General features: G+C 43.9%; 1 protein-coding gene and 1 long non-coding RNA gene across 4 annotated transcripts in view; one reads left to right on the plus strand and one right to left on the minus strand.

Annotated features, from left to right (window-relative positions):
• The first annotated feature begins 63 nt into the window (after positions 1-63).
• On the plus strand, positions 64-18,369 carry LOC121089971. Of its 2 annotated transcripts, none has more exons than XR_005828433.1 (3): positions 64-511; positions 3,494-3,677; positions 14,255-18,369. It is a non-coding gene; the product is annotated as an uncharacterized LOC121089971 (long non-coding RNA). The 2 variants fall into 2 exon arrangements; XR_005828434.1 differs by having other exon boundaries at positions 66-511; positions 3,520-3,677.
• AFG1L (AFG1 like ATPase) overlaps positions 17,701-26,811 on the minus strand; it is a 72,209-nt gene continuing 63,098 nt past the window's right edge. For both annotated transcript variants that reach the window (XM_040597828.1, XM_040597827.1), the window contains 3 exons: positions 24,421-24,561; positions 22,606-22,719; positions 17,701-21,876 (listed from right to left, as the gene is read on the minus strand). In XM_040597828.1, coding sequence (XP_040453762.1) covers positions 21,739-21,876; positions 22,606-22,719; positions 24,421-24,561 — 393 coding nt within the window. In that variant the 3' untranslated portion in view covers positions 17,701-21,738. The remainder of the gene's footprint in view (positions 21,877-22,605; positions 22,720-24,420; positions 24,562-26,811) is intronic.

Consider the following 26,811-nt stretch of genomic DNA (forward strand, 5'->3'; position numbering starts at 1 on the left):
CTGAAAGTACAGTGCATGCTAGGCTAGCCCCCTCCCGGCAGGCACTCTTCAGGCTAGCCTACCTCCCGGGTAAGATACTCCTCAGGAAGGTTGGAGGGAGGCACCTGAACCCCATCGGGGGAAAAAGGGAGAAAAGTTGACCTTGGGTCTTCTGGGGGGGGGGGGGGGGGGGCACTGCGAGGCAAGCAGGGGGAAGGAAGTTCCCCCCCAGGGAGTTGAGAAACTGTTCAAAGGGTCTGGTGAAGTGTTAAGCAAAAGCAGTCAGCGGCTCAGCACATGGGGGGAAGTCGATGACAAGCACTTGCAACTGGTTCTCTCCCCCAGCTTGGAGGAACTGGGTTGCAGCTGACTCAGGAGCTGCGTCAAGTCAGAGGAATGGGAAGGGGGTCACGTTTCCTGGGTGCCTGAGACACTGCAGCAAGCGATGGGGTAGCCATGGGCACCTCCTACCTGCTGTCCCACCTTGGAAGAGTGATTGCTGTAGCATGGTGTAAGGAGCTGGAGCCCACTGGTATGTGTTGGTGTGCTCTGAGCAGGCTGCACACCCGGGGCTGTGGGTCTCATCTTGCATGGAGACGTGTCTGAGCTCTGAATTCCAGCACTGAGCCCAGGGGGAAGAGAGGCATGGCCCAACGTGGGGTGGTTCTGGGTATGTGAAAGGCAGAATGTCCTGTATCTTGGGATGCTGACAACCTAAAAATAGAGCCTCTGGGATTAGGCAGTGGTTGAGCAGGGGCTTTTGGGAGCGCAGTTCTGAACTTTAATATTTCAGTTCTGCTCCAGTCCTGCTTCTGGTATTAAAGGCCTTACATTCCTTGCAGCTCATGTGAATGTCACTTAAACATGCCCAGGGCATGCAATTATAGCTAACTACCCTGCAAACTCCTCCTGGCATCTGAAAAGTTGAATTTTTCCATTCGCATGCACCCTCGTCTGCCTTGCAGAATCTTTTCCTTCTGTCTAGCAAACTGCTGCATTAAAGGTGTGCATCTTAAGTCATTCACTGCTGTTTTACCCATGGAGAGCCAATAACAGTGACAGAGAGACCCGATTTTATTTTTTTAATTATTTTTTGGGGTACTATTTAAGTGAGCACATGTAATTCAATATACACTGAGAACTGATCTACTGAAGAGCCTGCTGTTTCTAAATATGGTAGCCACTCTTCATAACAGGCATGTTAAACTTATAATATATTAGGCAGAGGTGTTATAAGCCTTGTTTTACCAAAATGGATTTTCTTCCTTGGAAATAAATAGGGAAAACTGGGGAGGAACTGTAACTGAGCTCTGACAGATGTTCAAGTATGCGAAGCTTAAAGAGGAACGTATGCTATTTAGTTTGCTCACAGAGGCTTTGTGACCTGTCTTCACAGTAATGATGACACAAGCCTTTTTGAATAAAAGGAAGAAATTAACTGCCTTGGCTAATTGTACCCTTGCTAGCTAGCTAACCAAGGACACCATTTGACTGTGAAAATTGTTGGTGCACCCAAATTTCTCAGCTGGGGAGAATATCTGAAATGAGAGTTCCCATATCTGTGGGTTAGAAGTGCTATTTAAAAAATCTTCCTAATCAGAAAATGAAACACTATTGCTTTAAAACAGTGGTGCACTGCTTTGAAAAATTAAGACCATATGGAATCATTTATTACTTTTCAGTCTCTGGTGCAATTTTATGTACCCGCTAATGCATAAAGTCTTTCGGAGCAGGAATAAAGCACCACAAAGAATGATTTAGTGCTATAGGGTCACCAAATCTGTTTCAGATTACTGCATGTTTCAATCTGCTGAAAAGAAGGGGATGTCCCTCAACCAATGAAACAATGATGGGGGGGCTGGGGGGAGAAAGCCTGTAAATCTGAAATGCTTTGGGAATATAGTGCACATATCCACAAAAACTTTTAAAGGATTCAGTGGGGATTTAGTCACGTGAGAGATACAGTTATCAAGCAAATCATAGTAAGTAACAGGAAACTTAAAGTCAGTGTTAATAGTACAATACTTGGTTGCAATTTCAGGCGTCTAATGAATCATGTTTTCAAACTGTACAGGCCCACATAAGCATGTGACTGTAAGAGAAAATAAGAGCAAGTAGTCTGGGAGTGCACAAAAGTGCTTTTGTTTATAGTTCTGCGGTCACTGGAAGTGCCTATTCTTGTGCTTGTTCACAAACACCTCTGCCTCTTTCTTCCAGAAATCCTATCCAAACTTTTTTGTTCTGACTTTGAGTACTTTGTGCTTCAGTTCTTTTCATATGATTTCTGCAAGGTTCGGTCTTACAGCCCCCTTCCTCTGGCAAGGGGCTGAGCTGGGTCTGATGCCTTAGTGCTTTTTTTTCTTTTTCTCTCTGTCTGAGTGACAAGCTGTGGGGCAATCTTTGCGCTCAGGGCCTGGGCATTTTCCTTTCACTGGCTCAGCAGGGACCAACAAGAAGAGGCTGAGTCTGACAAGTTAACCATGCATGGTTCATGCCACCTGGCAATGAGCTCTGCAGGCATGGGAGGCAATCTTTATGCCTTTATCATGAGCCTAAGAGCAGTACAACCGTCTGGCTAGTTGTAATTTAACAGAAAATCCATTTTTCATCTTGCTGTGGTGTTGTGCTTTCTTTTAAATGTCATCTGTAGAATCTCCCAGTGAGTGAGTGGGAGCTTCAGTTTTGCTTTGTATTTCTTACAGACACTGACAGAAACTTTTTCATATGAACATGGTCCACTGGGTTACTGAAAAAGAGCCAGATTCTTCTTAGAGGCATAAGGAAACTAAAAAGGGTTTGCAGTAGCTTTTATACTTCAATCTAACTATTTTGTCAGTATATATTTCTCATTTATAACCAGTAGATTGACTGGTTCTTTTATTAAGGTTGAAATCTTACATTTTTAGAAGAGTCATTAAGCAAGTAAATCAATCTTCTGCTTTCCTGTAGCACTGAAGCTTGTTCATCACTGTTGTTCCTTCCATCATTCCTTAAACATTTGATAATCAATAGCAGTAACTTCAAATAAGTTCAGGTCTTTTGTTCAAAATAAATGGAGTATAGATGCTTCATCTGCATCTATACAACACCTTAACATGACCTCTCCTGCCTGCTCAAATTATAGCATCAGAATACAATTCTTCAGGCAAAATGAATGAATACATAATAAGGATTAAAACAAATATCATGAGAATTAATTGCTGTCTTTGATGAACTTTTATCCAGATCCTATCTCTTATCCTTTGGAAAATCTCAAATAAAACACTCTTTAAAGTCCTTTAAAACTTTCCTGAGAGTAGTTGTCAGTTTAGGCATGTATTCCAACTTTATTCCAACTTTAACTGGTATGTATGACTGGTAAGACTATTACTTGCCCATAGATGGCAATAGCATTACACTGCTGAAGTAGCCCCCAGCCTATGAAATAAGGCTGTGATGGTGGTGAATATTAACTTGGGGAATGGAAAGAAAAAATATCTTGCCTTTTTTTTTCCTTTTTTTTTGGCTGCGGCAGTGGTGATGGGACTGTTCTACTTGCAGGAATGTTGCGACTAATCATGTGAGAAAAGATCCTGGAGTGATGAGGCAGCATATTTCCCATGTCTGAGGTCAGGATTTGTTCTGTGAAGCTGACCTTTAAAACAGCCTGAAAATGAGGAACGTGGCACCAGAGAGCAGAGCAGGAAGCATGAAATGATGTAAGATATGTTTCTTCTGCATATGAAATACTTTTTTTTTTAAAGCTCCAGGTTTGTGATTCAGCATTTTCTGCCACTGACATAATATAAGAACGGGGAAAATTCTGTGGAAAAGAAAGTTCCTATTTTTCTAGTCAAAATATTATAAAATATTAGCCACCAGATAGTTTTGTTCCCTTCTGTTGAGTTGAGGGGGAGATTATCTTTTCCCAAAATCACTCTTCCTACAACCTCCTGATCTGGGAACCCTGGAATTGTAGAAAAAGTGGGTTTTAAGCTTAGCCTGGACACCTCATCTACCTATAATGGGTGTCGAGTGCCACCAGCTTTGTTGGTGTTTGATACCTGGGTGACTGCTGTTTCGACTCTGAGAAGCAACAGCAGGACAGACCTGCCATGAGAAAGCTTTGGGGTGCCGGTGGTGGGTGGATGTTTGATGCAGGGTGGGCAACTCAAGCACCCCCCAGGGCTAAAGCATCAGCCTGGGTGAGGTTGCCAGCCTGAGTTTGGTCCCAGCTGCACAGTGATGCAAGACCTCATACACAAAACCTGAGCTAATGCAGAAGTGCCTTTACTGCCTTTTCTTCCTGTGTGTCTTGCTGAGATGCACAAGGCTGCATTGAGGGCCTGATGCACCTACCAGAGCTTCTGCTGCAATGGAAATCTTGTCTTTCCAGTGTCAGTGCGAGCTCTTGCACCGCTGGGCAGGAAAAGAATTCCCCACCCTCTTGCCACTTCTCTAATCAGAAGCCCTGCAGACCTGTCAGGAAAGAGGGTTCAGAAGAAGAAAGCAAGGGAGTTGCTTCATCCTTTGCCCTCCTTGGAGGCTGATTCTGTGTTAAGATGGTGTCTATTTCTCTTGGTAAAGGGGGCAGCAGCGGGGAGCACTCCCAGGTACTGAAGCTCAGCTGGGTCCACAGCAAGACTGCAAAATGGTCCCTGGCACAGTGTTTGCCCAGGCTGCTAGCACTTTCCCGGACAATTACCAGGCATCGATGTAAAAGGTCTGGCTGCAGCCACTCCAATGGGTAAGAGAGTTTAACAGCCTGGACACAGCTGCTCTGTGCCCGTTGGCTAGTTTATCCCTGTGATGTGGTCTGGGTGTGCCTGAGGCAATCTGTGCTCAGAGCGGTACCCTGTGCAGGGGCAGCCTTGCTTTCCCATGTTGAATCATGTCATGGTGAACAAGCAGGGAGACAGCCTTGTCATGCTTTCTCTTTACCTGCTGAGGTGACAACACCAGTGAAGATGACTGATGGCTGGGTTTTGGTTGCTCCAAATGCCAGCCAGAAGGAAGCTGGCTTTTATCTGCCTAAGTCTCTGGATAGCAGACAAGCAACTGGATACGACCACATACTGTATTTGTGAGACTGGCACTGGAATGGCTTGCGTGTTTTAAATTGATGTTGAAAAATGGGTGGTGGAGTATTTGAGCCAGACAAAATGATTCAGAGCCTGAAGAAAATGCTTTGCAATGGGAGACATGAGGCACTCACTCTCCCGAGCTTATCAAAAAAGACTGAGCTGGGAATTGATTATGATGGCAAAGGAACTTCCTTGGGAGAAAAATACCAGGTACTGAAAGGCTCTTTAATCTAGTAAATTATGGGAATGTAACAGCAAGCTGAAACCAGATAAATTCATATGAAAAACTGGGCACAAATTTATTGGAATGAAGGTGATTAATCACTGTAACAAGCTGTCAGAGTAGTTGGTGTATTTTCCAGATGTGTCTGAGCCAAGACGGGCATGTTTCTGATGGCTGTGCTCTAACCGCAGTTAAAAGCGTGAGTGACACTGTAGTCAAGGCTCAGGCAAGCTAAGCAGGTGAGGTCTGAAGAGCTGTGATATGCAAAAGGTCTGACTAACAGTTCCCAAAGGAGCCATGAAGATCTAATGGTTCCCATCTGTCCTTAACCCCTGGAAGACTGAGAAAAACAGCACTTGGCAGGAAGTGGAAGAATCAGAATGACAGCCCCGTCACTGGCACGCTAACATGCCCTCTGTTTCTGTAAGGACTCTGTCTTTTACCTGCCCAGGGCTTCACTAACTTATTCTCAACACCCATCACAAGACCGATCTTTCTCCAGTCCACAAGCCCTCTGTACAGGTTGGCATGAGTGTCTTTCATCTTGGGCAAGCATGAATAAGTATTCATGATGCTCAGCAGCTCATGTAGTAGCTCAGATAAGTAGCTTCCTTTTTGTTTGTTGTTACTTCATCTTCTTGAGCTTTGGACTTGCCTGTTCTCCATGCCTCCTCATTTCCCTAGAATCCATTTCCTTGTATTGCCTTTGCCACTGGGCTCAGTGCACTTGTGCAGCATTGATAATCTGTGCTGCAGTAGATCTTGGAGGCTGCTTCATACTCAGTCTGGCGCCATTTGTTCCTCGTAATTTGACAAAATGAGCCCTGTCTTTCTTGCATAGATTTCACACGGGATGGTGTTGTGGTTTAACCCTGGCTGGCAACTAAGCCCCGCACAGGTGCTCGCTCCCTCCCCCACAGTGGGATTGGGACAGAGAACTGGAAGAGCAAAATTGAGAAAACTTGTGGGTTGTGATAAAGACAGTTTAATAGGTAAAACAAAAGCCACACACACAAGCAAAGCAAACAACAAATCCATTCACCACTTCCCATCGGCAGGCAGGTATTCAGCCATCCCCAGGACAGGAGGGCTCCATCACATGTAATGGCTACTTGGGAAGACAAATGCCATTACGCTGAGCATCCCACCCTTCCCCCTTCTTCCCCCAGCTTTACATGCTGAGTAAGATGTCATATGGTGGGGAATATCCCTTTGGCTAGCTCGAGTCAGCTGTACCGGCTCTGCTCTCTCTCAGTTTCTTGTGCACCTGCCCACTGGCAGAACATGGGAAACTTGAAAAGTCCTTGATTTAGAGTAAGTATTTTTAGTTAGCAACAACTAAAGCATCAGTGTGTTACATCATTCTAATCTTAATTCCAAAGCACAGCATTGTACCAGCTATTGAGAAGGAAATGAACTCTATCCCAACCAAAACCAGAACAGATGGGTATTTCAGTGATGTGCTGTGTATGTAAGAGCTTGTCAGGAACTTTTTGATAAAGTCCCTTTCATCCAGAGGTATAAATTGGTAGATGCTGTAGCTATTGACAGGAACACACTAAGGTATCTTTGCAAAATACCTGCGATCTGTATCTAGAAAAGTGCTCTAATCTCATTTTTAAAACAAGACTTCTCTCCTGGAAAACCATTTGGTGATGGAAATCAAGAGTTTCTTATTCCTGTTGCCTTTTCTGGGGTGCCAGTGAGTTCCCACTTCTTCCTCCTCTGCTTGGGATGATGCAAGAATTTTATTCTTAGAGCCTAAGTCAAGTCTGCTGGCTTCTCTGTGCTCCAAGGGTAATATTGTAGAAAGTCAGAGCTGAAACAAGGCAAATGAAGAGGTGGAATTGTCATCTAGTTGCCATCAATACTCACAAGCCATTAATCTAGTGCATGGATTCTCTGGAACATGGGAAATTAGAGGCAGAGCAGGGGTGGGAACTGAGATCTCCAAATAGTAAGTGTGTTGAACTTATTTTTATTTGATGGGGAAAAAACTTTAAAAAAATAAGATATTTTTTTTTCTTTTGAGGAAATGCAAACAGTTTTCCAAGCAGTTTTCTTGAGGCCCACGTGCTTCTAGAAAGCAGTACAAGTATCTGCATGAGCAAAGAAAGAGCTCCAGCACAGGAAGGTACAGGGGATGTATGGAGAATAAGGCTGTGGCTGGAGAGATGGAAATGGGTTAGCTGGGGCACCAGGTGAAGTCTTGCAGTGGCTGCTCTTATATGCAAAGACAGCAGCTGAAAACAGACCCAGGCAGGAGCCGATTCAGACTACTCTCAGCCTTTGGGGAAAATTCTGTTTTGGAACTGAAGGACCTATGGTTTAGGCTGAATGGAACCCATGAGTCTAAAACTTCTTCAAAACTCTGGGGAGATGTTGCTTTTGACCTCGCTCTGCAGCTTGGATCCATTTGCTTAGTCACTAGCCAGATGCAGGCTATTCAGAGTCAGAAAAAGATCTGCCTTTGCTCTCTGGCTCGGATTACTTTACTGTGCACCCCCCACCCCCCAGTTTATCTGCTCTTACACGCATACCCTGATGCGAAATGTGGGTAAAATAAGTGCCTAGTCCTTTTGCTCTCTTTCCTTTCAGCTTTTTGATCCCAGAATTCAGTCATATGCAGAATAATGTGGAACTGAAGGATGGTGGCTTTGCTCAGCTGACTTAAATCTCACCTCTAAGCCCATGCTCAAAAAGACCTACCTATTCTGAGTGGCATGGGAAGCTCTCCAGGGCCCAGAATGTGAGAAGTAATCAATTCTTGTAGAAACATTTCTGCGATGCTGTGGAATCCAGCCAAGAGATATGATGAAAGTGAAAACTTGTTTTCTAGGACATCCAGTTTCCTTTAATTTTGTCATGCCCATAGAACTTTTCAGCAAATGTCTGTATCCTTCCGTGTGTTGATTGTGTCCTGTGTCCTTTTGTGATTTGGTTACCCTGGCGATCCAGCCAATTTTCCAGAAAAGTCAGCTCCATCAATGTTCCTTGACTTGTCACATTAATGGCCTGCTTGCTCCTTCAGTAGACTTCAGCATCCATTGATTGCAAGTTCTTTCATGGGCTTGGACTCTTACGAGAAGAGATCTGCAGAGAGGGTTATGCTCTGGGATGCTTGATTGAAGCTGATTCCCAGCCCCCCCACCCCCCGGCCTTGTCACTTCTTCACTCTAGCTGGACTGATCATCTTCCTTGTCTCTTGAAACACTGGGGTAATCTTTCTATATATCACAAGACTTCTGTTCCAGCAGGCTCTCTGTAGAGGTGAAGTTTTCCAGTAAAAGTCTCTTCCTATGTGCCTTTGACGTGTTTATGCAATAGTTTGACTTGAAAAAGTCTCAACATAATTTCTGCCTCTAGGCAAGCCACAGAGGGACCAATGCATAACAAGTCTGTCTATATTTTCCACTTGAATTTAGCGTTTTTTAGAGTTTGAGAATTAAGAAGTACAGGCTAAAAGGTAGTTAAATATGTGACAACACTGAGCCTTCAAGTGCCTGGCTCACTGAATGCCCTGTGGGGTCTTGCAGTCTGTATGGGAGGGGCTCAGCACCTCAAAAGAACAGAACCTGACTGTACGACGAGTTTGCTTTGCTTGCACCACCAGCCAGCAGAGGATGCCAGCCTGGAAGGAGGAGTTGCACAGGGAAGCCCAAGCAGACAAGAGCTGCTCCCGTTGAAAAAAAAAAAAAAAACCAACCCAACAACAAAATAATTTAAAAAAGAAAAACGACCCATGACATGTTAAACAGAGGTTGACTCATCTCCTCTAGTACCTTCTTTGCTTCTTTGCCCATGTTTTTTGGAGAAGAGACAACCTGCCTGTTCCCAGGACAGCGGCACTGGAAAGGATTGATGTAAGCTGAGCCACATGGGAAGAGGAGGAGGAGAGAGAGCGTGGTGATGAAGGGGTGGTAGGACAGGACTGGGGAGCTTCCTGAAGCTCTTAACCACAGCAAGCCCATGCAAGGGCCACCTCTTTTTATAAAGGCATAATCATGGGGTTTTCTTTGAGGAGTCTACTGTAAGCCAAATCCTACAAGTGCTCCAGATCTCAGAGCATCGGGGTTTCAGGCTTGTTCAAAAGTCAGGCTCCTGCCAGCTGGAAGGGCACTGGCTTGTATTACTGGGGAAGAAATGAGGCTGTATCAACTCCAAAGCTGTTGCGGGTGTCATGATTTTTTGAGAACAATGTCAGGATCACAGCAGGTGAAGATGACCACACTAAGGAGATTTCTTCACTGAGATACTGAGAGCAACTTGTCATCGCAGCTGCTCTTGAAGTCGTGGAATTCACAGCTGCACCTGAAGTTGAGTGATTCTCCCTTTCTCATAAGACCACTTGTATGCACAGCGAGCACCCCAGAATTAAATAAAATCCCGGGCATGGATGGCACTGCTCACCAGCTCCACTTGCCAACAAGTTCCCACATGCAGGGGCAGCAATGACCATCCATCCCCACGAGACCTTCTGCATCCGAGGCTGGAGGCGGCCTCCCACCCACGCCAGTGTGGTGCCAACACGTGATCCAAAGGGCAGGCTGGAGGCCGCGGCCCCGGGGGTATGCCTGCCCGAGAAGTCGTAAGGTAGCCATGCAGAAGCACCGGCCTTCCCAAACGCTTTTGGGACCTGGCTGTCACCTCGCCGAGGAGCACATGTGCCTCACGCCCGCGCCGAGGGACCTGCCTGGTGGCTGGGCCAGGGGGATTTTGCTGGAGCCCAGAGTCCGGCCATAAGGGGAAGGCTGGGTTAGGATCAAGCAATGCGAAATGCCCTATTTCCCTGAGCATGAGGCAGCCCCACTTCCAAGGAAGCCCTTGCTTCCCAAAACCAAGTCACAGTTGACTGGTTGTGTATTAAAAACATCAATGGTCTGTGTCACGGTGAGGGTCAAGCCATGCCCGTCCTGCCTGCCCCACGCTGCCCTGTGCAGCCACCTCCACAGCCCTGACACCCCTCTGCCCTCGTGTTCTGTCACCGACCTGCCTGACGGGGGGCACGGCGTGTCCCCACGGTGCCGGGGGCCACCACACGGGTGGCTCCAGCCGCCCGCCACCCGGGAGGCTCCCGGGGCGTTATTCCCCTGTAGGAGCTCTGATAGTTGGGGCCGCCATTTTTTCCCCCGCACTTTCTGAAAGGATTTTCTGCCCCAGCTGGTGCGGAATTACTTATTTTGCTTCGTTCTCGGACTGACGGCGAGGCGAAACAAAACGCGGGGGCACGCTTCACCCAGCGCTGCCCGGCAGCCGCCGCCGGAGCAGCGGGAGGGCGGCGGGGCCGGCGGGCCGGGCGCGGTGCGGCGGGGCGGGCCGGGCGCGGTGCGGCGGGGCGGCCCTGCCACCTTGTGGGCCCGGCCTGCCTTGCAGCCGCCTCGCAGCCGGCCCCGCCGGGCCTGCGGCGGGGAGTGTGTGTGCGTGTGTCTCCGTAAGTTTTCCACGGCAGTTTTAAAATATGAAAGATATTATAAAAAAAAAAAAAAAAAGAAGGGTGGTAGAATGCCGGAGGCGCCGCCCTGGGGCACACAGTCCGTTCTATCACGGGGAGGAATATGGCTGACTACAGAGCAAGCAGGAGTGTTCTCAGAGTCCCGGCAGGCGCAAGCCTTGTGAGGGTCTGGATGCCTTCTTCCGTTAGCCCAAGGACAAATATCCTAATAGATCTTTGCCAATCTAGAATTTTATAGACCCAGCTTGCTAATCGTTTACCCTCGGAGAGGCCTGTGTGTGTGCTCTCTGCTGAAGACCAGGAATGCGCGTCGATTGACAGTGGCAGCAAACGGCACACGCGACGAGTGTAATTCGTGTGAAATCGCCTGCTTGGCACTATCGAAACACCCCGATGAAGGGAGAGCATTGCTTGTGGTTGCACATCGCCGTGGGAAAGGGTGAGGAGGGAAAAACTCTCTCCTCTGTGGCAAGAGGAGCGATCCCAACGCACGGTGGAGCCAGATGATGGCGTATGGTGCGCCCAAGCCCAAAGGTATTCCTGCAAACAGGATTAGGGACTAGCTTTCTCTTCTCAGAGTCAGCCTTTCGTGCTAATTTACTGCTTATCCTGCCTTAGCCCGGGTTCTCCATTTTGCCTAGATTTTGGAACAGTGGCGCCTCAAGTCGCTCGCTCACTTAAAATACAGCAGTGAACGTATCTGTTGGCACTGATGGTAAACACACCAAAGTTAGGGGAGAGGGAACCACAAATCCTGGTGGCAGGTCTAGCCTCTGCCTTCACCAGGAGCATCCCAGCCCAAGTGAAATGGTAGAATCTCCCCAAGAGCCATAGCACAACAGGGGTTTGTGCATCCCCCTCGCATGGCTGTGGGAGGCCTGTGGAGTGAAGGCAGTGGGAAGATGGGAGTTTGTGTCTGGTTTATGCCAGGAAATTGGAAGCTCTGGTGAAACTCACTTTTCCCTACTTTTAGCCTCTGCTTACACTGTTATACGCAAGACAAAAATTCAACCATCTTCCTGTTTAAAGGACAGCAGGTGCTAAAGCCCAGCTCCTCCTTGTAGGACCCTACCTTCCGCCCTAGCCAGGTACCCAAGCACATTGGAGGATTTCGACCCAAGGCCTGAGGCTTTTGCAGCTCGCTTCTTGCTTGGGACATTGGCAGGAATGTGAGCCGTTAACAGCTCAATGGCTTCATCTCCAAATGAGCTGGCAAAGGTTTTCTCATCCCGGAAAGTTTTTCTGTTTTCTTTCCAGCTGTAGCAGTGGATCAGAGAAGCAGGTGGCTTACCAGCTGGTCATGCTCTCCTTGCAGACCTCGTTCCTCTCCCACATTGGATTAATCATCACCTTATCATTTTGGAAAACTTTTAAGTTAAATAAACGCTGGGCCAAACAGGGGAGAACCACAGGGCTGCCTGGATGCTAAACTGTGGTGGCAGGTGGTTAAACAGGAGGCAACTTGGCTATTAAACCTTCGAGTTTCACAGAAGAAGGAGCTGAGGTAGAGGAGTGGGGCTGGGGAAGAGGAGTGCCTGAGCAGCACTGTACAGCTGACCAGGGGCAAGCAAAGGGATGGTAGACAGGTCCCTGTTTGGTGAGGGGACACTAGTTTCCAGGCTGAACAGGAAAAGGCAACCTGGCAAGGACAAGGGCACAGCTTTGTAATGGTACAGGGGACCCCTGGAAAGAACGTGAAATGAGAACAATCAATTAACAAGCTGCTGTGGCTTCAGGAAAACCATTCTAGACATACTGGTGTAATGAGCACATCTGCTGTACAGAAGCTATTTAACCTTCACCTTTGTGCCTTATAAAGGACCTCTGGGGCACTGGGTAAGGCTGTTAATTATTAGGGTCAACCTTAGCAGACAGAGGTGTCCTCAAGTATGGGTTGCTGTGATACACTCGGATAATTTCTCCATTATGTCAATAACTAATTTCCTAAATTGTTCAAGAATTGACAGATTGGCATCCATTAACCAAGCCTTAACTCATGGCTATGGGAGCAGCTACAGGCCACAAGGACTGCAAAACCCATTCGTAGGTCCTTGAGTACATATATATGTTTTTATATATTTTTATATATATATATATACATATACACGCTCACACACACATACCTACACACTCCTGTAACAGCTTGGTGTTATCCATTAGTAAATCAAATAACCATATAAAATGCCTAAGTAGACAGTGGCAGACATTGGCCTGAGCAGGTGTCTTGATCCTTGAGCACTATCTGCAGGAGCTCTGAGAGAAGGGGATGATGTCAGTCTGACTTTTAAAGAACTGTGTATTGAGAACTTGTAAATTAACAGAATTGTAATCAGACCAAAATACCAATCATATATACTACCAAAAGTGTGAGGGGGGGGGAAGAAAGTTCCGTACAGCAAACATTCATTAATTTGATAAGCCGTGACTTGTTACATTGTTCACCCTTACGCTGCAAGATGAATCTCATTGCTCTTAGTCATACAGGACATATAACCTTTTGTACTTCAATGCAAGCATTTTTTTCCCCAAGCACAGCCCATGAAGAACCAGTATATTTAGAAACTGCAATATAGGTAGGTAGGAAAGCCCCTTGATTCAAAAAGTGTTTTTATTGTCTCAAAGCCAAGCACAACTGGAAAAGCAACCGTCCTAAGCGAAGCTGTTGTAAAGGGCTGCTGTTGTAAAACGCTGAAGGCTTTGCTGCCCGAGCTGGCACACTGGCTGCCCGCAACTCATGGAGAAGGGAAATGGCCATGTTACTGTGTCACAGCTTACCTGCCTGAGACTCTTCTGCCTGACTGCTTGGAGTTAAATCAAAGGAGGATGAGGAGAAGCAGGAGTGAGGAGGAAACAAAACAATGATGGTGATAAAGCCTAATAATACTGATGGTCCTCCAGGGGATCGGTGGGGAGTGAGGTGCTGCAACAATTGCTGCCAGAAGGGTGACAAGCAGTTTTTCCAAGGCCAGTGATGAGCACACAAAGATATTAAACCCTCCCCCAGCACAGATGAAAGGGCTGGGGCGTGGGGGTATGGAGAGGAGGAAAGAGCAGCCTCTCATAGAGAGACATTACTGGAGCTGCAGATGCGCCTGGGTGTGCAAGCAAAGCCAGGAACCGACAGGCTGCTGGGAGGATTTCAGGGGCTTGTCTGAGCTGCTGGAGAGGTGACGAGGGGGAAGCCCCGAGCCCTCCCGCAGGCTTAGCCCTGTCTCCCGGCTTGCGGCGGGCTTTTGGCTGTAGTGCCAGCCATGCTGCCCTGAAAGGGACAGCTTCAGCTGTCCACTGCAGGCAGTTTGGACGGGAAGGGGCTGGCAGGCAACACATTCAAAGAGCAGTCCTGTTCATATATCAACACAGGGAATGGAGTGGGTGGGCCAAAATGGGGGTGCCAGCCCAGTCAGAGGGGGGTGAAAGTGGCGGCAGCAGCCCTCATCTACTGAGCATGTGCCCTGGGAGAGATGGCAAAGGTGAGGTGGGGAAGGACACTGCTCCTCCACCTGGAATGATGTCTGGCTTTTTTTTTTTTCCCCACAGGCATCCTTTATTAGACCAACCTCAACTACCTTCCCGCACAAACCTCATCTCACCTGCGCATCATCACTGCTGCAGCATCACTGTGAGCAGGGGGCACGTGCCCACAGGAGGGGCCATGAGAGGAGAGCAAGCTCAGGTGCACCATGCTCCAGAGCCATCTTCCCACTGAAACTGGCCAGGCGGCTGTGACTGAAATTTAATTTGCCTGGTGCGTTCAGTGGACATTTTAATCAGCATTTCCTACAATCTACTTGGCAAAGAGGCTCAACTGGCAGCTGCCTGACTGAATGGGCTTTGCACCCAGTCTAACCTTCTCCATTCGCAATTTCCAGTGCTGGAAAACCTTTCTGTCTCACTTTCAGAAGTTTCTATAGCAATCACGCCTGTCTAGTGAAGCACTGAAAATGGCAGCCCATTCAGATTGTAATTTTGCTGGACAGTAATTGCTCCTCTCTCCATTGGCCTCTGAAATGTTACTTTGCAGGAGATACCAAGCGTAACTAGAGGAGACTGGTCCTCTGCCTATGTTTTCAACAAACTTCACCCCCCCACCCCCACCCCAACTAACTTTGTTAGCTATTTGTCGTGTGTTTGAGCCTGGACTAACACGGAAGCGTTGTCAAGCACATCATACCTCAGTTACAGGAAAGACCTGATGTAAGCGATGCTTTTAACAGGCCTGTAGGAAAAAAACCTCACTGCCCAACACGTCATGTTGTGACCTGAACATTATCCATCACTGCAGGCAGAAAAAGTTACACAAGTGTGTTTGGCTTTGCTATTTGTAAAAGACTTGAGGATACAAGGAAAGCTTTTTTCTTCATGTCAGTGAGCTTAGTTTTCCTGGTTCAGTTAACTTCAGCTTAAACAATCACTTGATCTTTTGTTCCATGCTTCATCTTTCAGTGGCTGTGATTGCTCTTAATTACTGTGACACTGAAGAAAAGTGCGCTAAAAATGTATTAATGAAAGCTTTTGCCTTTTGCAAGAAGAGGATGCAGTAGCATTTTACTACAGGTTGTAAAGGAATCAATCAACCATTTCTTGAGCTTTTCTAATCATCTTACCCTATATTTTTATGGCTATTGTTGCCTGCTGGAAAAATTAGCTTAAAGCTGAGTAAGGGGAATTGTGGATAAGTGTTTGCAATTTGGCTTTGGACTGACACAGTGTGATTGCACTCAAAGAATTTGAAGTCTTTGCACTGGCAACAGTACTTGAAACTGGGACTATAGGATTCGCATCGGAAAAGAGTGGATTTTTATAACGATTTAAATGAACAATTTCAGCTAGAGAGTGGATTAACAGAGCCAACTAAACCCTTCACCCTGACAAAGAACTGGCGGGAGGACTATAGAAACTCATCCAAAATTTTACCAACATGAATGCAGAGTAATAGGTCAGTGAGAAGCATTTCTGTATTTTAATAGCGCTCTTAGAATTCAATTCAATTTAAAACAAAAGTTGTTTGACAAATATGTGGAGAATGCAGAAGGCTGGAGAGGGAGCAAGTGGCCTGCATCCTCCATCTGCTCCATCCTCTCTCTGCTCTCGTGGAAAGGACTACCACTGCAAGTCCTCCTTCTCGGCGGGCAGAAAGGCAAATGCAGGCACTGCCCCAACCCAGGGGTCAGAAACGTCTCCTGTTCTGCAGGGGCACGGACACCCCCCCGGACCCCACCTCCATACTTCACCTGGGCCAGAGCTCTCGAGGCCCAAAGCCAAGCAGCAGGTAACACCAGGCCCAGGGGTCTCGGGGAAGCAGAGACACACAAACCTGTGTTCCTGCATCAGAAATTAAGTTGCAGAACAGAAAGATTAAGTACCCCAAGAGGAGCAGTGCTTTTCTGTGGCAAGAGATGGACATGTTGGGGATTGCTCTTCCTGAGAGGAAATGGATCGGGATACAAAAGAAATATCCACTGGTCAAACAAAACTGCAACGGCAGATTGGCTGCATCTGTTCTTGAAGGATTCCGAAAGAGGCTGCGAAGCATGCAAAGGGGCTTTTTTTGAGCAAAATTTCTAATTGGACCCCGATGGCTCACTGCTGCAGGATGTTTGAGGGGAAAAAAACCCAAAAACCTTAGACCAGCCTGGAGAAGGATCCGATAGTTACATGAGTAACAAGGGACGCAGCCATCGGCGAGGATACAGCCTTCTGCTTCACAAACCTCTGTGAATCTGTAGTGAAATATTAAGAATTTTCTAGACAGTCTTCTCAAAGATTGGATACTGCACTGCTGCAAGCGAGATACCGGAGCAAGTTGGTCACAGTTTAATATTCAATATGATGATCCCTCTCTTCAAGAAATGGGGAGGATCAAATGTTTCCAGTAGAAGGTACAGAAATAGCCCCAAAATGTAACCCCTCCTAAAAAACTTTACACCACCAGTTTCTGAAGCCCAAGCTGTCAAACCCTGTCGGCCACCTGTCAGCAAGAACTGTCTGTCTGCCACTAGCATCCCTGGAGAAGTACCATGGTGCAGCCTTGCTCTCCCGTTCAACCACGCTAACAGGTGCTGCGTGGGGGCACCTGCACTGGGGTGCTGCAGCGACCCTCGGACCCTCCCAACCCATCAGCGCAGGGACTTCACCACCTGCCTAAATGTCAAACTGCTTCCCAGGGGCAATTTTCCAAGCTGCGTAAAACATGTAACAACTAACTGCAGAACTAATTGGCTGACAGCAAAACCAGATCTTGAACAGTAAGAATCCTAAATTAACAGAAAAAAAGGGCACTTTAATTGCGCTTTGCCCTCAGCTGGAGCCCCTCACACTCAAGTTGCTGGAGAAGAGTCAGAGAGTTGAAAAAAAAAGGTTCCAAACCCAAAATTTAGGGCTGCCAGCAGCAGTAACTGAGGAGCATGAGTCTAAACTGCCTCTGGAGGAGAACCTTTCCGACAAGTCCCGGATACACCCACCAAAAGCTAAGCCACATGCAGGGCAATGGTCTGCCCGCCACGGCTCACCCAGGTAACCAAGTGCCCAGAAACCGGCAGTGCTGCCAGTGTGGGTTTGCCCCCTAGATACAGAGGTTAAAAAAACAACCCAACACCTCACAAAGTATTTAACAGAATGCCTATCTATCCAGAACACATACCTAAAAGTAGCATGAATAAGAAGTGAAATGCTTATAAAATCTGGATTTATTAGGGTTTTTTATTACAATATAAATTCTTCTCGAATAACAGAAGGATTTAACAGTGGTCAGTTTGTTATATAATAGACTCAAATGACTTTTTTCTTTTTTAAAATCTCATTATGCAAGGAAAATCCCAACAGAATTTACAAAGCCACTGTAGTTCACAACTATAGGAGCTAAGCTTGTAATGAATCACATAGGAAATCTGTCATTACAGGTAGAAGAAAAACTATATGAATTGGTCAGGGTTTTAATCACAAACTTCTGATTTTTTTTCTTTAAAATAGATGCATTATTTAAAAAAAAAAAATCATCACGTCAAAGAGGCATGTGGTGTTCAGTTGATGGCATTAATTCTGTAACCCAAACAAGGAAGCTAATCCACTTAGAGTAGCTAAATTATTTTTTGCACTATTTACATACTTTACTGAAGTATTTTCATCCCAGAGCCTCAGAAAGCATCTTAGAATATTAATGAGTGAAGCCTGGCAGCACTCCAGCGTTAGCAAATAAGAAAGTAACATCATTCCCATTTTATCACCAGGGAAACTGAGGCACCAGGCATATTCAGATCCAGGTAATTGCAGAAAGAAACCTCCTAGATCTTGATCCTCTTAGGTCTTGATGGAGGGACTGTTCTTCCTCCTCATTAGATCATTGGTGATTGTGCTGAGCGGCTTGAAACCTGCTCAGAGGTTTTTTTTCCCATGTTTAAATTGCTGCAAAATAGGTGACATCTATCCAGTTGTAGCATCATTATGATCACCTTTACTCCAAAAAAGTCATTAATAGTTTTCATTTTTAGATCAAAAAACAACAGCAGCAAGCAGTGTATCTTCAATCCCTCCAAAGACCTTTGGAAGACTATCTTGTTATACCCAAAATACTGCAGTTGTTCCCTCGATCTGTGCAAAGGTAAATACTGAAAACCAGCAACTGTGAAAGACAGAATCGCATTACCTATTAAAAACAAATAATAGAGCTACAGTACAAGAATGTGAATTGAAAATACAGCTTTAAAGATAAAATGTCTGTATGGATAGAGTGACTAAGCTCACAGAAGCTGTAATATAAATTTTTGGGCACTGGGAACATTCCTTCATCAATCAGGTATTTGAAGTAAGTTAGCTGAGAGATCCTCAGCTAGGACGTGGCCTTTATAAACCAACATGAAATGCTTCACATGGTCCACAATCATATGGATTTTACTTCCTATAATAGCAAAACATCATACTGCATCAATAAAGTTACTCTAAGAGACCTTTAAAAATATGTAGTGTTTGCTGAATGACCAAAAGGAAAATAAAAACTTGTAGACGTGAGATGACAGGAATTTGCAAGTTAAGAAAAAACTAAAAAGCCAATACTTGAACTTGGGATAGAAGCATCCAGCATAAATCCAGCAATTTTAAGGCCATTAAGGAGCGTGCATAATTTATTCACAGGCACCTTGCTGTTTCCATTTTGGCAAATACAACATCTTAATGTGGGAATAAAAAGACACAGAGCGCTGCTGCAAGGAGGCAGCCAGGCAGCAGGGGACAGGAGTTTTGGGAACGGAGGTGGCCCAGCGCCCTGCGGCAGGACATACCCAGTGTTGTTCATCGTGCCCCTGTGATAGGTTCTGGCCAGCACCAGTCGCCTGGAAGCTGTCTAACCTCAGAAGCAGCCCCCCCTGAATTCACTATTGGAAGGAGACCTTATGCATACTACAGCATCATAAAATAATCATACAGGGTCTCACTTTCTTCAAGAAAGTAGACTGTCACAAATATGCTGCTTCTGTGGTTACTGCGGGGATCCCTGCCTGGGCTAGCTGACCAATTGGTGCCATCAGTCTCTCCTTGCGGTCCTGACCTAGAAGTGGTAATCCACACTCTGCAGTGCAACCAGAAACACTGCACACTGATTTAAACAGCTTTTCTTGTTTTCAGCTCCAAACCACTTCTGGTATATTCCCCATTTCTTCTCCTTGATTACTGCTGGCACCTACCAGTGCCTCCCCAAGAGATGGCTTCCTTGCTGGCCCAAGAAAGACTGCACTATGGTTTTGTATTTAGCAATATGCCCTGGAAGCAGCTCTGGCTCTGGAAGCTTTTGGGAACTTCCCTCCTGTAGTTTAACAGAGTTCACCGACATCCTCAGAGGCTTTCAATGTCGCATCGGTCCCATTGCATTTAGGGGCTTCCAAAAAACTGGGGTATCAGAGTTTGGGATGGGTGCTCAGGTTACAGAAAAGCCTCAGGAACCAACAGGCAAAGCTGCACCAGTTTGAACGCCAACAGTTCTGCCCGGGGGCTCCAGGAATCTCCTGGTTAAAGGAGATCAGTCATCACCCAGCACCGATTGTGGAGAAACACTTCACTTCCCTGCCTGAAACGTCTCCAGTGCAGAACGTGCCAGGCCCTCCTCTCTCAATGTCCTCCCAAAACGTCTCACCTGTGTTCTGCATAATTATACATTTCCTCTGTACCACACGACAGAGGAAGACATGCAGGCTAAACATACAAACAGGTTTTAAAACAATGCAAATAAATATCCAGATGCAAGGTGCTTTAGGGCACCTGCCACCACCTCCCATTTTCCCACAATACATTCTGGGTCAGACAAAGCAGGAGGCATTTGAATGACGCTGGGAAAAAAGTCAAGGCTGAAACTTCAGGAGAGTTATCAGCACAGGCCCAGGGTGATGAGTACAGACTGCCATGTATAAATAGAACCACACACTCTTAAATTATATATATTAGTTTTAGCTATATTTATATATATGTGTAAAGTATACATATGTCTGTCTATATACAGACACGCATGAATTTCATTAGTCCCTCTGTTGAGAAACCTAATACAAGTCTCTAAAAACATACAGCAATTATTTGGATATTGTGAAGTATAAGCAATGTATTCTGATTGGGGTTTACATAAATATGCATTAAAATTCTCCATGGTGGTCACCCTTGTGGGAAAAACATCATAGTTGGGTAAGTTGTAAACTATAAATATAGGCTTAAAAACTTTCTGAAAAACAGATACAGCTTGTCTAAGTAACTTCCAGGACAAACAGAAGTGATCAGAACATACTTAAGCCCATGGCTCCAAAATGTCCATATTTCCATGCAAGCACACAGGACTTCTCCAATCCTCCCTGCCCTGAAAAGTCCCTTTTAAAAGCTTTCTGTAATTGTGATGGGGGCTATGTTTGAAATAATTTAATCAAGCTTAACAAAGGCAGAGAAGAATATTTTTCGTAACAGATAAAGTACAAGAAAAAGGTCATGTTGCGAAATCCAAGAAAACCCCTCAGATTTGGGGAGTGTGTTATATATCTCCTCCCTAAGAAATTAGGGCACAAACGTGTTTTTAACTAAAAAAGTTTCCAACTAAAACCACATTGCCCATTTTCATGTTTTGATGTATCATTTAATATTCCATCTTTACCATAAACACATTCCTATTGTAACATGATGAATTGCCTCAGTAGGACTGTGTACTGCTCTCCCCAGGTCAGGGCAGGTGTGCTAGCAGCAACAGGAGGTTTGATATAGATGAAGCCTGAGAAAATTCAGGGTGGAGGTATGTCACTGGTGTAGAGGCAACATATCCAGGCTTGCAGAAATCACAAAATTTAGGTAGGAAGGGTATTAACATGCACTTATATGTTACAGTATACCCTGTCTTACCATAGATTCTTTTCCCATCCACAATTACTTAGATCTTCATCCTGGGTGGTTTTTCAAGTGCCTTCAAGCTTCTCCTCAGGGTTCTCTCTTGATTCAAACCCTTAGTTTTCAATGAACCGGACCGAGCAACAGTCTGATTGCAAGAAGCTCTTAAAGCCTGAAAGTCAGCAGATTGGCTACACACAGAAAATAGGAAAAAACCCAGAATACACTACAGAGGAGTTCCAGGATTCTAGCAGGGACCTATACAATATCAGAAGTTTCATAAAGAAAGCATTTAATTTCTCTTTTATGCAAACTTTGTATGTCACAGAAGCAGTGCAAGAACCTGAAAGTGTCCTCTTCATGTGACATTATAAATCTACTGTGAACCCTGCACAGCCCATTAACTTTGCCTTTAGACCAATTCTCCAGAAAAATTCTAATCCCTTTAAACTTCCTGAAGATCAAAGTTATATTTACAGTAAAGAAAATTAAGGCAAAATTTCACACGTCCACACACTGGTGGTACGGAAAAATAACTTGAGTCCTCATGTCTTAAGCACAAAAACCAAATGGTGAATGAAAACATGGTCCAGATGATAAAGTGCAATTATTATTTCAGTTGTGCTAAAAAGCCTTCCAATTCTTTAGTTTTACTTCTTGGTGATTTTATTAAACTTTTAATTGTAACTTTTTTTGCTTCTGTCCCCATCTTTCCAGTACTGTTCAGTTTGCATTTCTGTAAGCCGTGAGACAGTCCGCTGAAAGGCAAAGATTTCCTCTTCTCCTGTAAATATGGACAGTCCTTTGGCGGAATCCTACATTAATACACAAAAACAGTACCACAGCCCTGTGAGAGACGTAGCTGTACTGAAGTGCGTCCTGTCTAACTCCTAAGGCTGAGTGCTTTACAGACTTTGACAATACAAGACAGCAGCACAGCACCAAAAAAATAAAATTAATGTCCAAAAATTAAAGAAAAACACGTATTTCAGCTAGGTAATCCTCTGAAGGAACATAGCAAAATAGTAATTTGAGTTTAAGACAACATGATGACATGTTAAGCATCTATTTTCTCTTTTCTGGTGACTAGCTGCATACTGATTTAGACAAATAATTTTAAAATTCATTAACAATAACTAGGTTATAGGGTACAGGAAAAACAGATTAATAAACATGCAAAATAGTACTGTTTGTGAGGTAATAACATATAGTCTAGGAAGAGGTAGAACAGGCCACCTTTCATTTCTGTATTTTAAATGTAAGAGCTAAACTTAAATCAGTATTTTTGTACATGATTGAACAGGTATAATAATTAACAATGAAAATGACCCTGAAACTTAAGTAAACTGGTTCTATATATTATGACATTTTCTTTGACTATGAATAAATAACACAACATGCAATTGTGAGTGACAGATAAGAGTGCAGAAAAAGCAGCAAATCACTAGTTAAATGTTTACTTGATTCCTCTTCCTAAAATGCTGCTGTAATTATGAGACCAAAACCAATTTCGTTACAAAAGAGATGATGTTAATATCATGTACCTGGCTCAAGTCCAAATCATCCATCAACACTCTGCTGTCCCCTAGCTCACCACTGTCATGTTCTACGAGGAATAAGCTTTGAAGAGGTGTCACTGCGGAACAAATAATACGCACCTGAAAGAAGGAAAGCAGGCAACAGTATCGTCACTTGGGCATTATAGAAAAGGGATAAAATACGTGTTTTATGAAAAGCAAACTTCAAATTACAACCTTGGGTTTTTTTCCACGTATTTTCTTTTTCTCTTGTTAGCACTGCTGTTACAGATTTATCTGACTTTAGTCACGCGAAATATTAACCTTACAGGATCTTTTTTTCCAGTAACAATTCATATAACGTTTACTCAGAAAACAGCATAACTGTGCTATTAAATACTCAGAATATCTGCCATACAGGCAATGAGTTCACAGTCAAGTTTACTTTCTAAAATAACAGCTATTAGTAACCAAAGCTTTCTTTCCCACCCATAGTGAGATTGCTCTCACTAGTTAAGTGCACTGCACATATATTTCCATCTAAAGAATGCTTAAATTCCAAATTTCCCAGAAGGCTGAGTGGAGCCACTCTTTGCTTTCACCTATGCTAGTGCACATTATTTGCCAATAACAATGATACTGTTTTCATGTCTGCTGAGAGAAGATACAATGTGCAGTGAGATACAGTATCTCAGGGGGGCTGCAATGAAAACAGACTGAAATATTATTACAGAAGGAGACACTTGTTGAGAGCATATAGGCAAAGCGTCTGCATTGTGGACAGGTCTCTGCAAATCTTCTCAGGTATTTTTTCCAAACAGCTACTTGTGATGGGAATTTAACACGTGTTTTTTCCTATGGAGGAAGTAATAGAAAGCGGCTGTTTGCGTGCAATTCTTAATGACAGCATGTAGATAGAACAGATCAGCACCCCCTCCCCCCCTCATTTCCAACACGCTATTATTCACTTATAAATATTAGCATATTCTCTTAGCAACTGTCCACTTCCAAATCATAAACCACGAAGAATCTGTCTGACTTGAATGAGACTACCCATAGGCTTAGTTAGTTCAATACTTTGCGGAATAGGGGCCCTTCTGATCATCTTGCCAGGACAGTCTGGGAAAAAAATAAAGATCTCAATTGATATTTCCTGATTGCATAAATATTTAAGTGTGTGCATATATAATCACACATAAGACAGGGTTTCATATCTTGTATTACTTTTTAAAAAACATCTTAAACATGAACTCCTCTTTGTTTTGGTAGTGCTGATTTTACTTCCATGATTGAAATCTCTGTAAATCCACATAAGTGCTGCATTTATCATTACTATTCTATTAGCAGTTCTGCAAGCTAATGTAAAGCCTACAGTGACTGTTTCCTTTAAATTTGATAACGTAACTATGCTATTAACTCCTCAGTACCCTGTTCAGGAAGGCACTGATTCCTGACCAACTGCCCATACAGATTAAAATTTTAAAAATTTACATTTACTCCAGCACAGTCTGCAGCACAATCTTTCATTATTGGCTTCTGTGGTTTTCCTAGGTTAGGAAAGAAGTCACATCCCTATTCAAGAAAGGGAAATGAGCTCAAGCTTGTATTTATGGTCATGCTTAATACTCACAGAAATAAAAAAAATACCTGATTTGCCTTTATTGCAAAAAAAAAAAAAATAAATTGTGAAGCTGGAATGATATTTCTTTTCAGTGCTAGTCCATTCTGCTTATGTTTCCCAGGTCATTACTACAGAAAGCCTTACTTCAAACCAACCGTAACAGTCAGGTTTTAGGGCTTCCGATATTATTCCCACACACATAGGAAAGGTTTGGTTCTCACCTTATGCTCATAAAAGGTATCAATAAGAGTAATGAAACGGCGAGCCTGTGTTCTTTTTGCCATTGTAAGAAGTGGTATGTCACGAACAAAGACTGTGTCAAAATGCTTTGATATTTCCAAGTAGTCACTGGCTCCAAGAGGCTGAAACAAAACAAACCATAAGAAATGGAAACTCATGACAGAATCATACATAAACACTGTATCTTAAAATACTGCAGTTATAGAAGAGAGGGTATGAAGTCCTGATCATATTCTTATTTTTCTTTCTTCATAGCTTGCTTCAGGAATGCTTGTTTGCCCTTACTGACATAGGTATATATGTCAGCTTTCCTGACATAGGTATATATGTCAGCTTTCCTTGAACAGTGTTCAAGAGTTAAAATGTGGCTCTTATGCATCCTGACAACGTTATGATCCCTCTGACAACCTCAAAAAAAATGATCACTATAAATCATAATACGTAGAAGAAAAGAAAAAACATAGTTAAGCTACAAAGTCAAACTAAAGCATAAATAATTTGAACAGCTATTTGGATGCTTTCCAGCAGCAAGATTTTTTCAGTGCAAATGCATTGGCTAGTTACTAAATCATAAGCAGACCTGCATTTAGTTCACCCACAACTAACCCAGACTGAATAAAAATCTTATGTTCTAAGTACTGAAAGCAAGAGGAAGCGACAAAAATACAATTTTGTAGAAGCTCCTTTGTTCATGGTTTCACCTGTAATAATAAAATAAAAATCTTTAGTAAGAACTTACTATTTTCTATTTATGTATCTAAACCATCAACAGAGGATATGCACAAACAGTAGTAGCTCATTCAAGTACCTATTCAAATACATTCATTTAAAATTACTTTTTCATTACATGGAAGATAATTTTTTCTGCAAGACCTATCTTATCAGTACTGCAGGCAGGGCTTTATATTGAGCTATCAAGTCATCACATTTAGAAGAAAATACTCATGAAACTCATCCCATTAGTTTTACTTGTGCAAGTACTTCAGTATGGACACAACTACTCCACAGAGCAAGATGAGCATCATTTTGCATGATAACATCACAACTGCCTTCCCAGCTAATTAAACGTGCTGTACCAACAGTATAATATGGTTATAAAGCACTGCAATACTGCTAATATCTTAAAAACTGTAAATAAAAAATATTTTCTCTAACTGAAATTGCTAGAGGAATTTGCTGTAGGCCAAGCATAACTGCTTAACTAGAAGCCTTCTGTAAGAAGTTATTTCGAGCAATTATTAATGGCTGTCCATGACCAAGACTTTGGGGTTCATTCAGATGCAAGAATGAAAAACCCCTAGAAATGGTTTATACACAAGCATAGGAGAGTGAAGCCCTGATGGCATTCCAGAAATTCTTCTGAACACTAATGGGAATAAGCTAGAACTTCTCACCAGCTAACCCCCCAGGCAGGCATTAAAGCCTCTAAGCCAGTTCTCCCATTTGCAGTCTCATGAATCTCCCGTTCATAACCACACAACTTCCCTGTGACATCTACAGAAAAGAACTGCTACAAAAACTTCCCAGTGGTTTTTAGCAGTGTTTAAGAGCAGTATATACTATATCCTCTCCTGAAAGTTAGACATACTGTTCATTTTCTGCCTCCATTTCATTCCCCCAGCCACTACAATTGCTTTCTTAACCAGAAACCAAGAAACTAATCATCGTGAGGGCCGCCGGCAACAGCTTCAAGCATCACCTCTGGAAAAAATCTCATCTGGACAAAGAGTAGCTGAACTCCAAGTGTTTTAATGAAATGAAGCATGAAAAGGTTTGAGAAAGTGAAAGGAATTGCTAGCTGCAGAGCTAGCCCACCACATACCTTACCATCAGATACAAGCTAGCTGGACAACAATCATATCAAGTGCCAAAGAAAACAATGAAAACACTAAAAGCAACACAACTAAGATGCTGCTGGAGAGTTTAAGATTGGTGGTAAGCAAACAGTTTAGGTAACGCTAATTTTTATTCCATACTTAGGACTAAAGTATTGTTAAGTACAGAGATCAAGTATGCCTGTGTGCTAAGTACCTGAGAGGGACAACAGCAGTTATTTAATTACATGTGAGAAAGGAAAAAATTTCTCATGTCTCTCTTTAGATAAAAAATTACAGACATCACTGCTATTCAGGTTCATTCTTTTATCACATGAAAAGCCCAAGCACTCTTCTGCTGAAGCCCAAATCCCTGAGGAATTATTCTGTCTTGCCCCAATATGATATACTTTCTCACAAACAATATGAATACACCCTCCTCATTCAAACACAAAGTATCAAATATTAAAAGCTGATGCCTAAAATACATAAATAAGTAAAAATTAAAGGCTTCAAACTGTCACAAAATCTGCAAACTGAAACATCCAACTGCTGAGC

The sequence above is a fragment of the Falco naumanni genome, chromosome 6 (assembly GCF_017639655.2).
Source record: "Falco naumanni isolate bFalNau1 chromosome 6, bFalNau1.pat, whole genome shotgun sequence".
NCBI lineage: Eukaryota > Metazoa > Chordata > Aves > Falconiformes > Falconidae > Falco > Falco naumanni.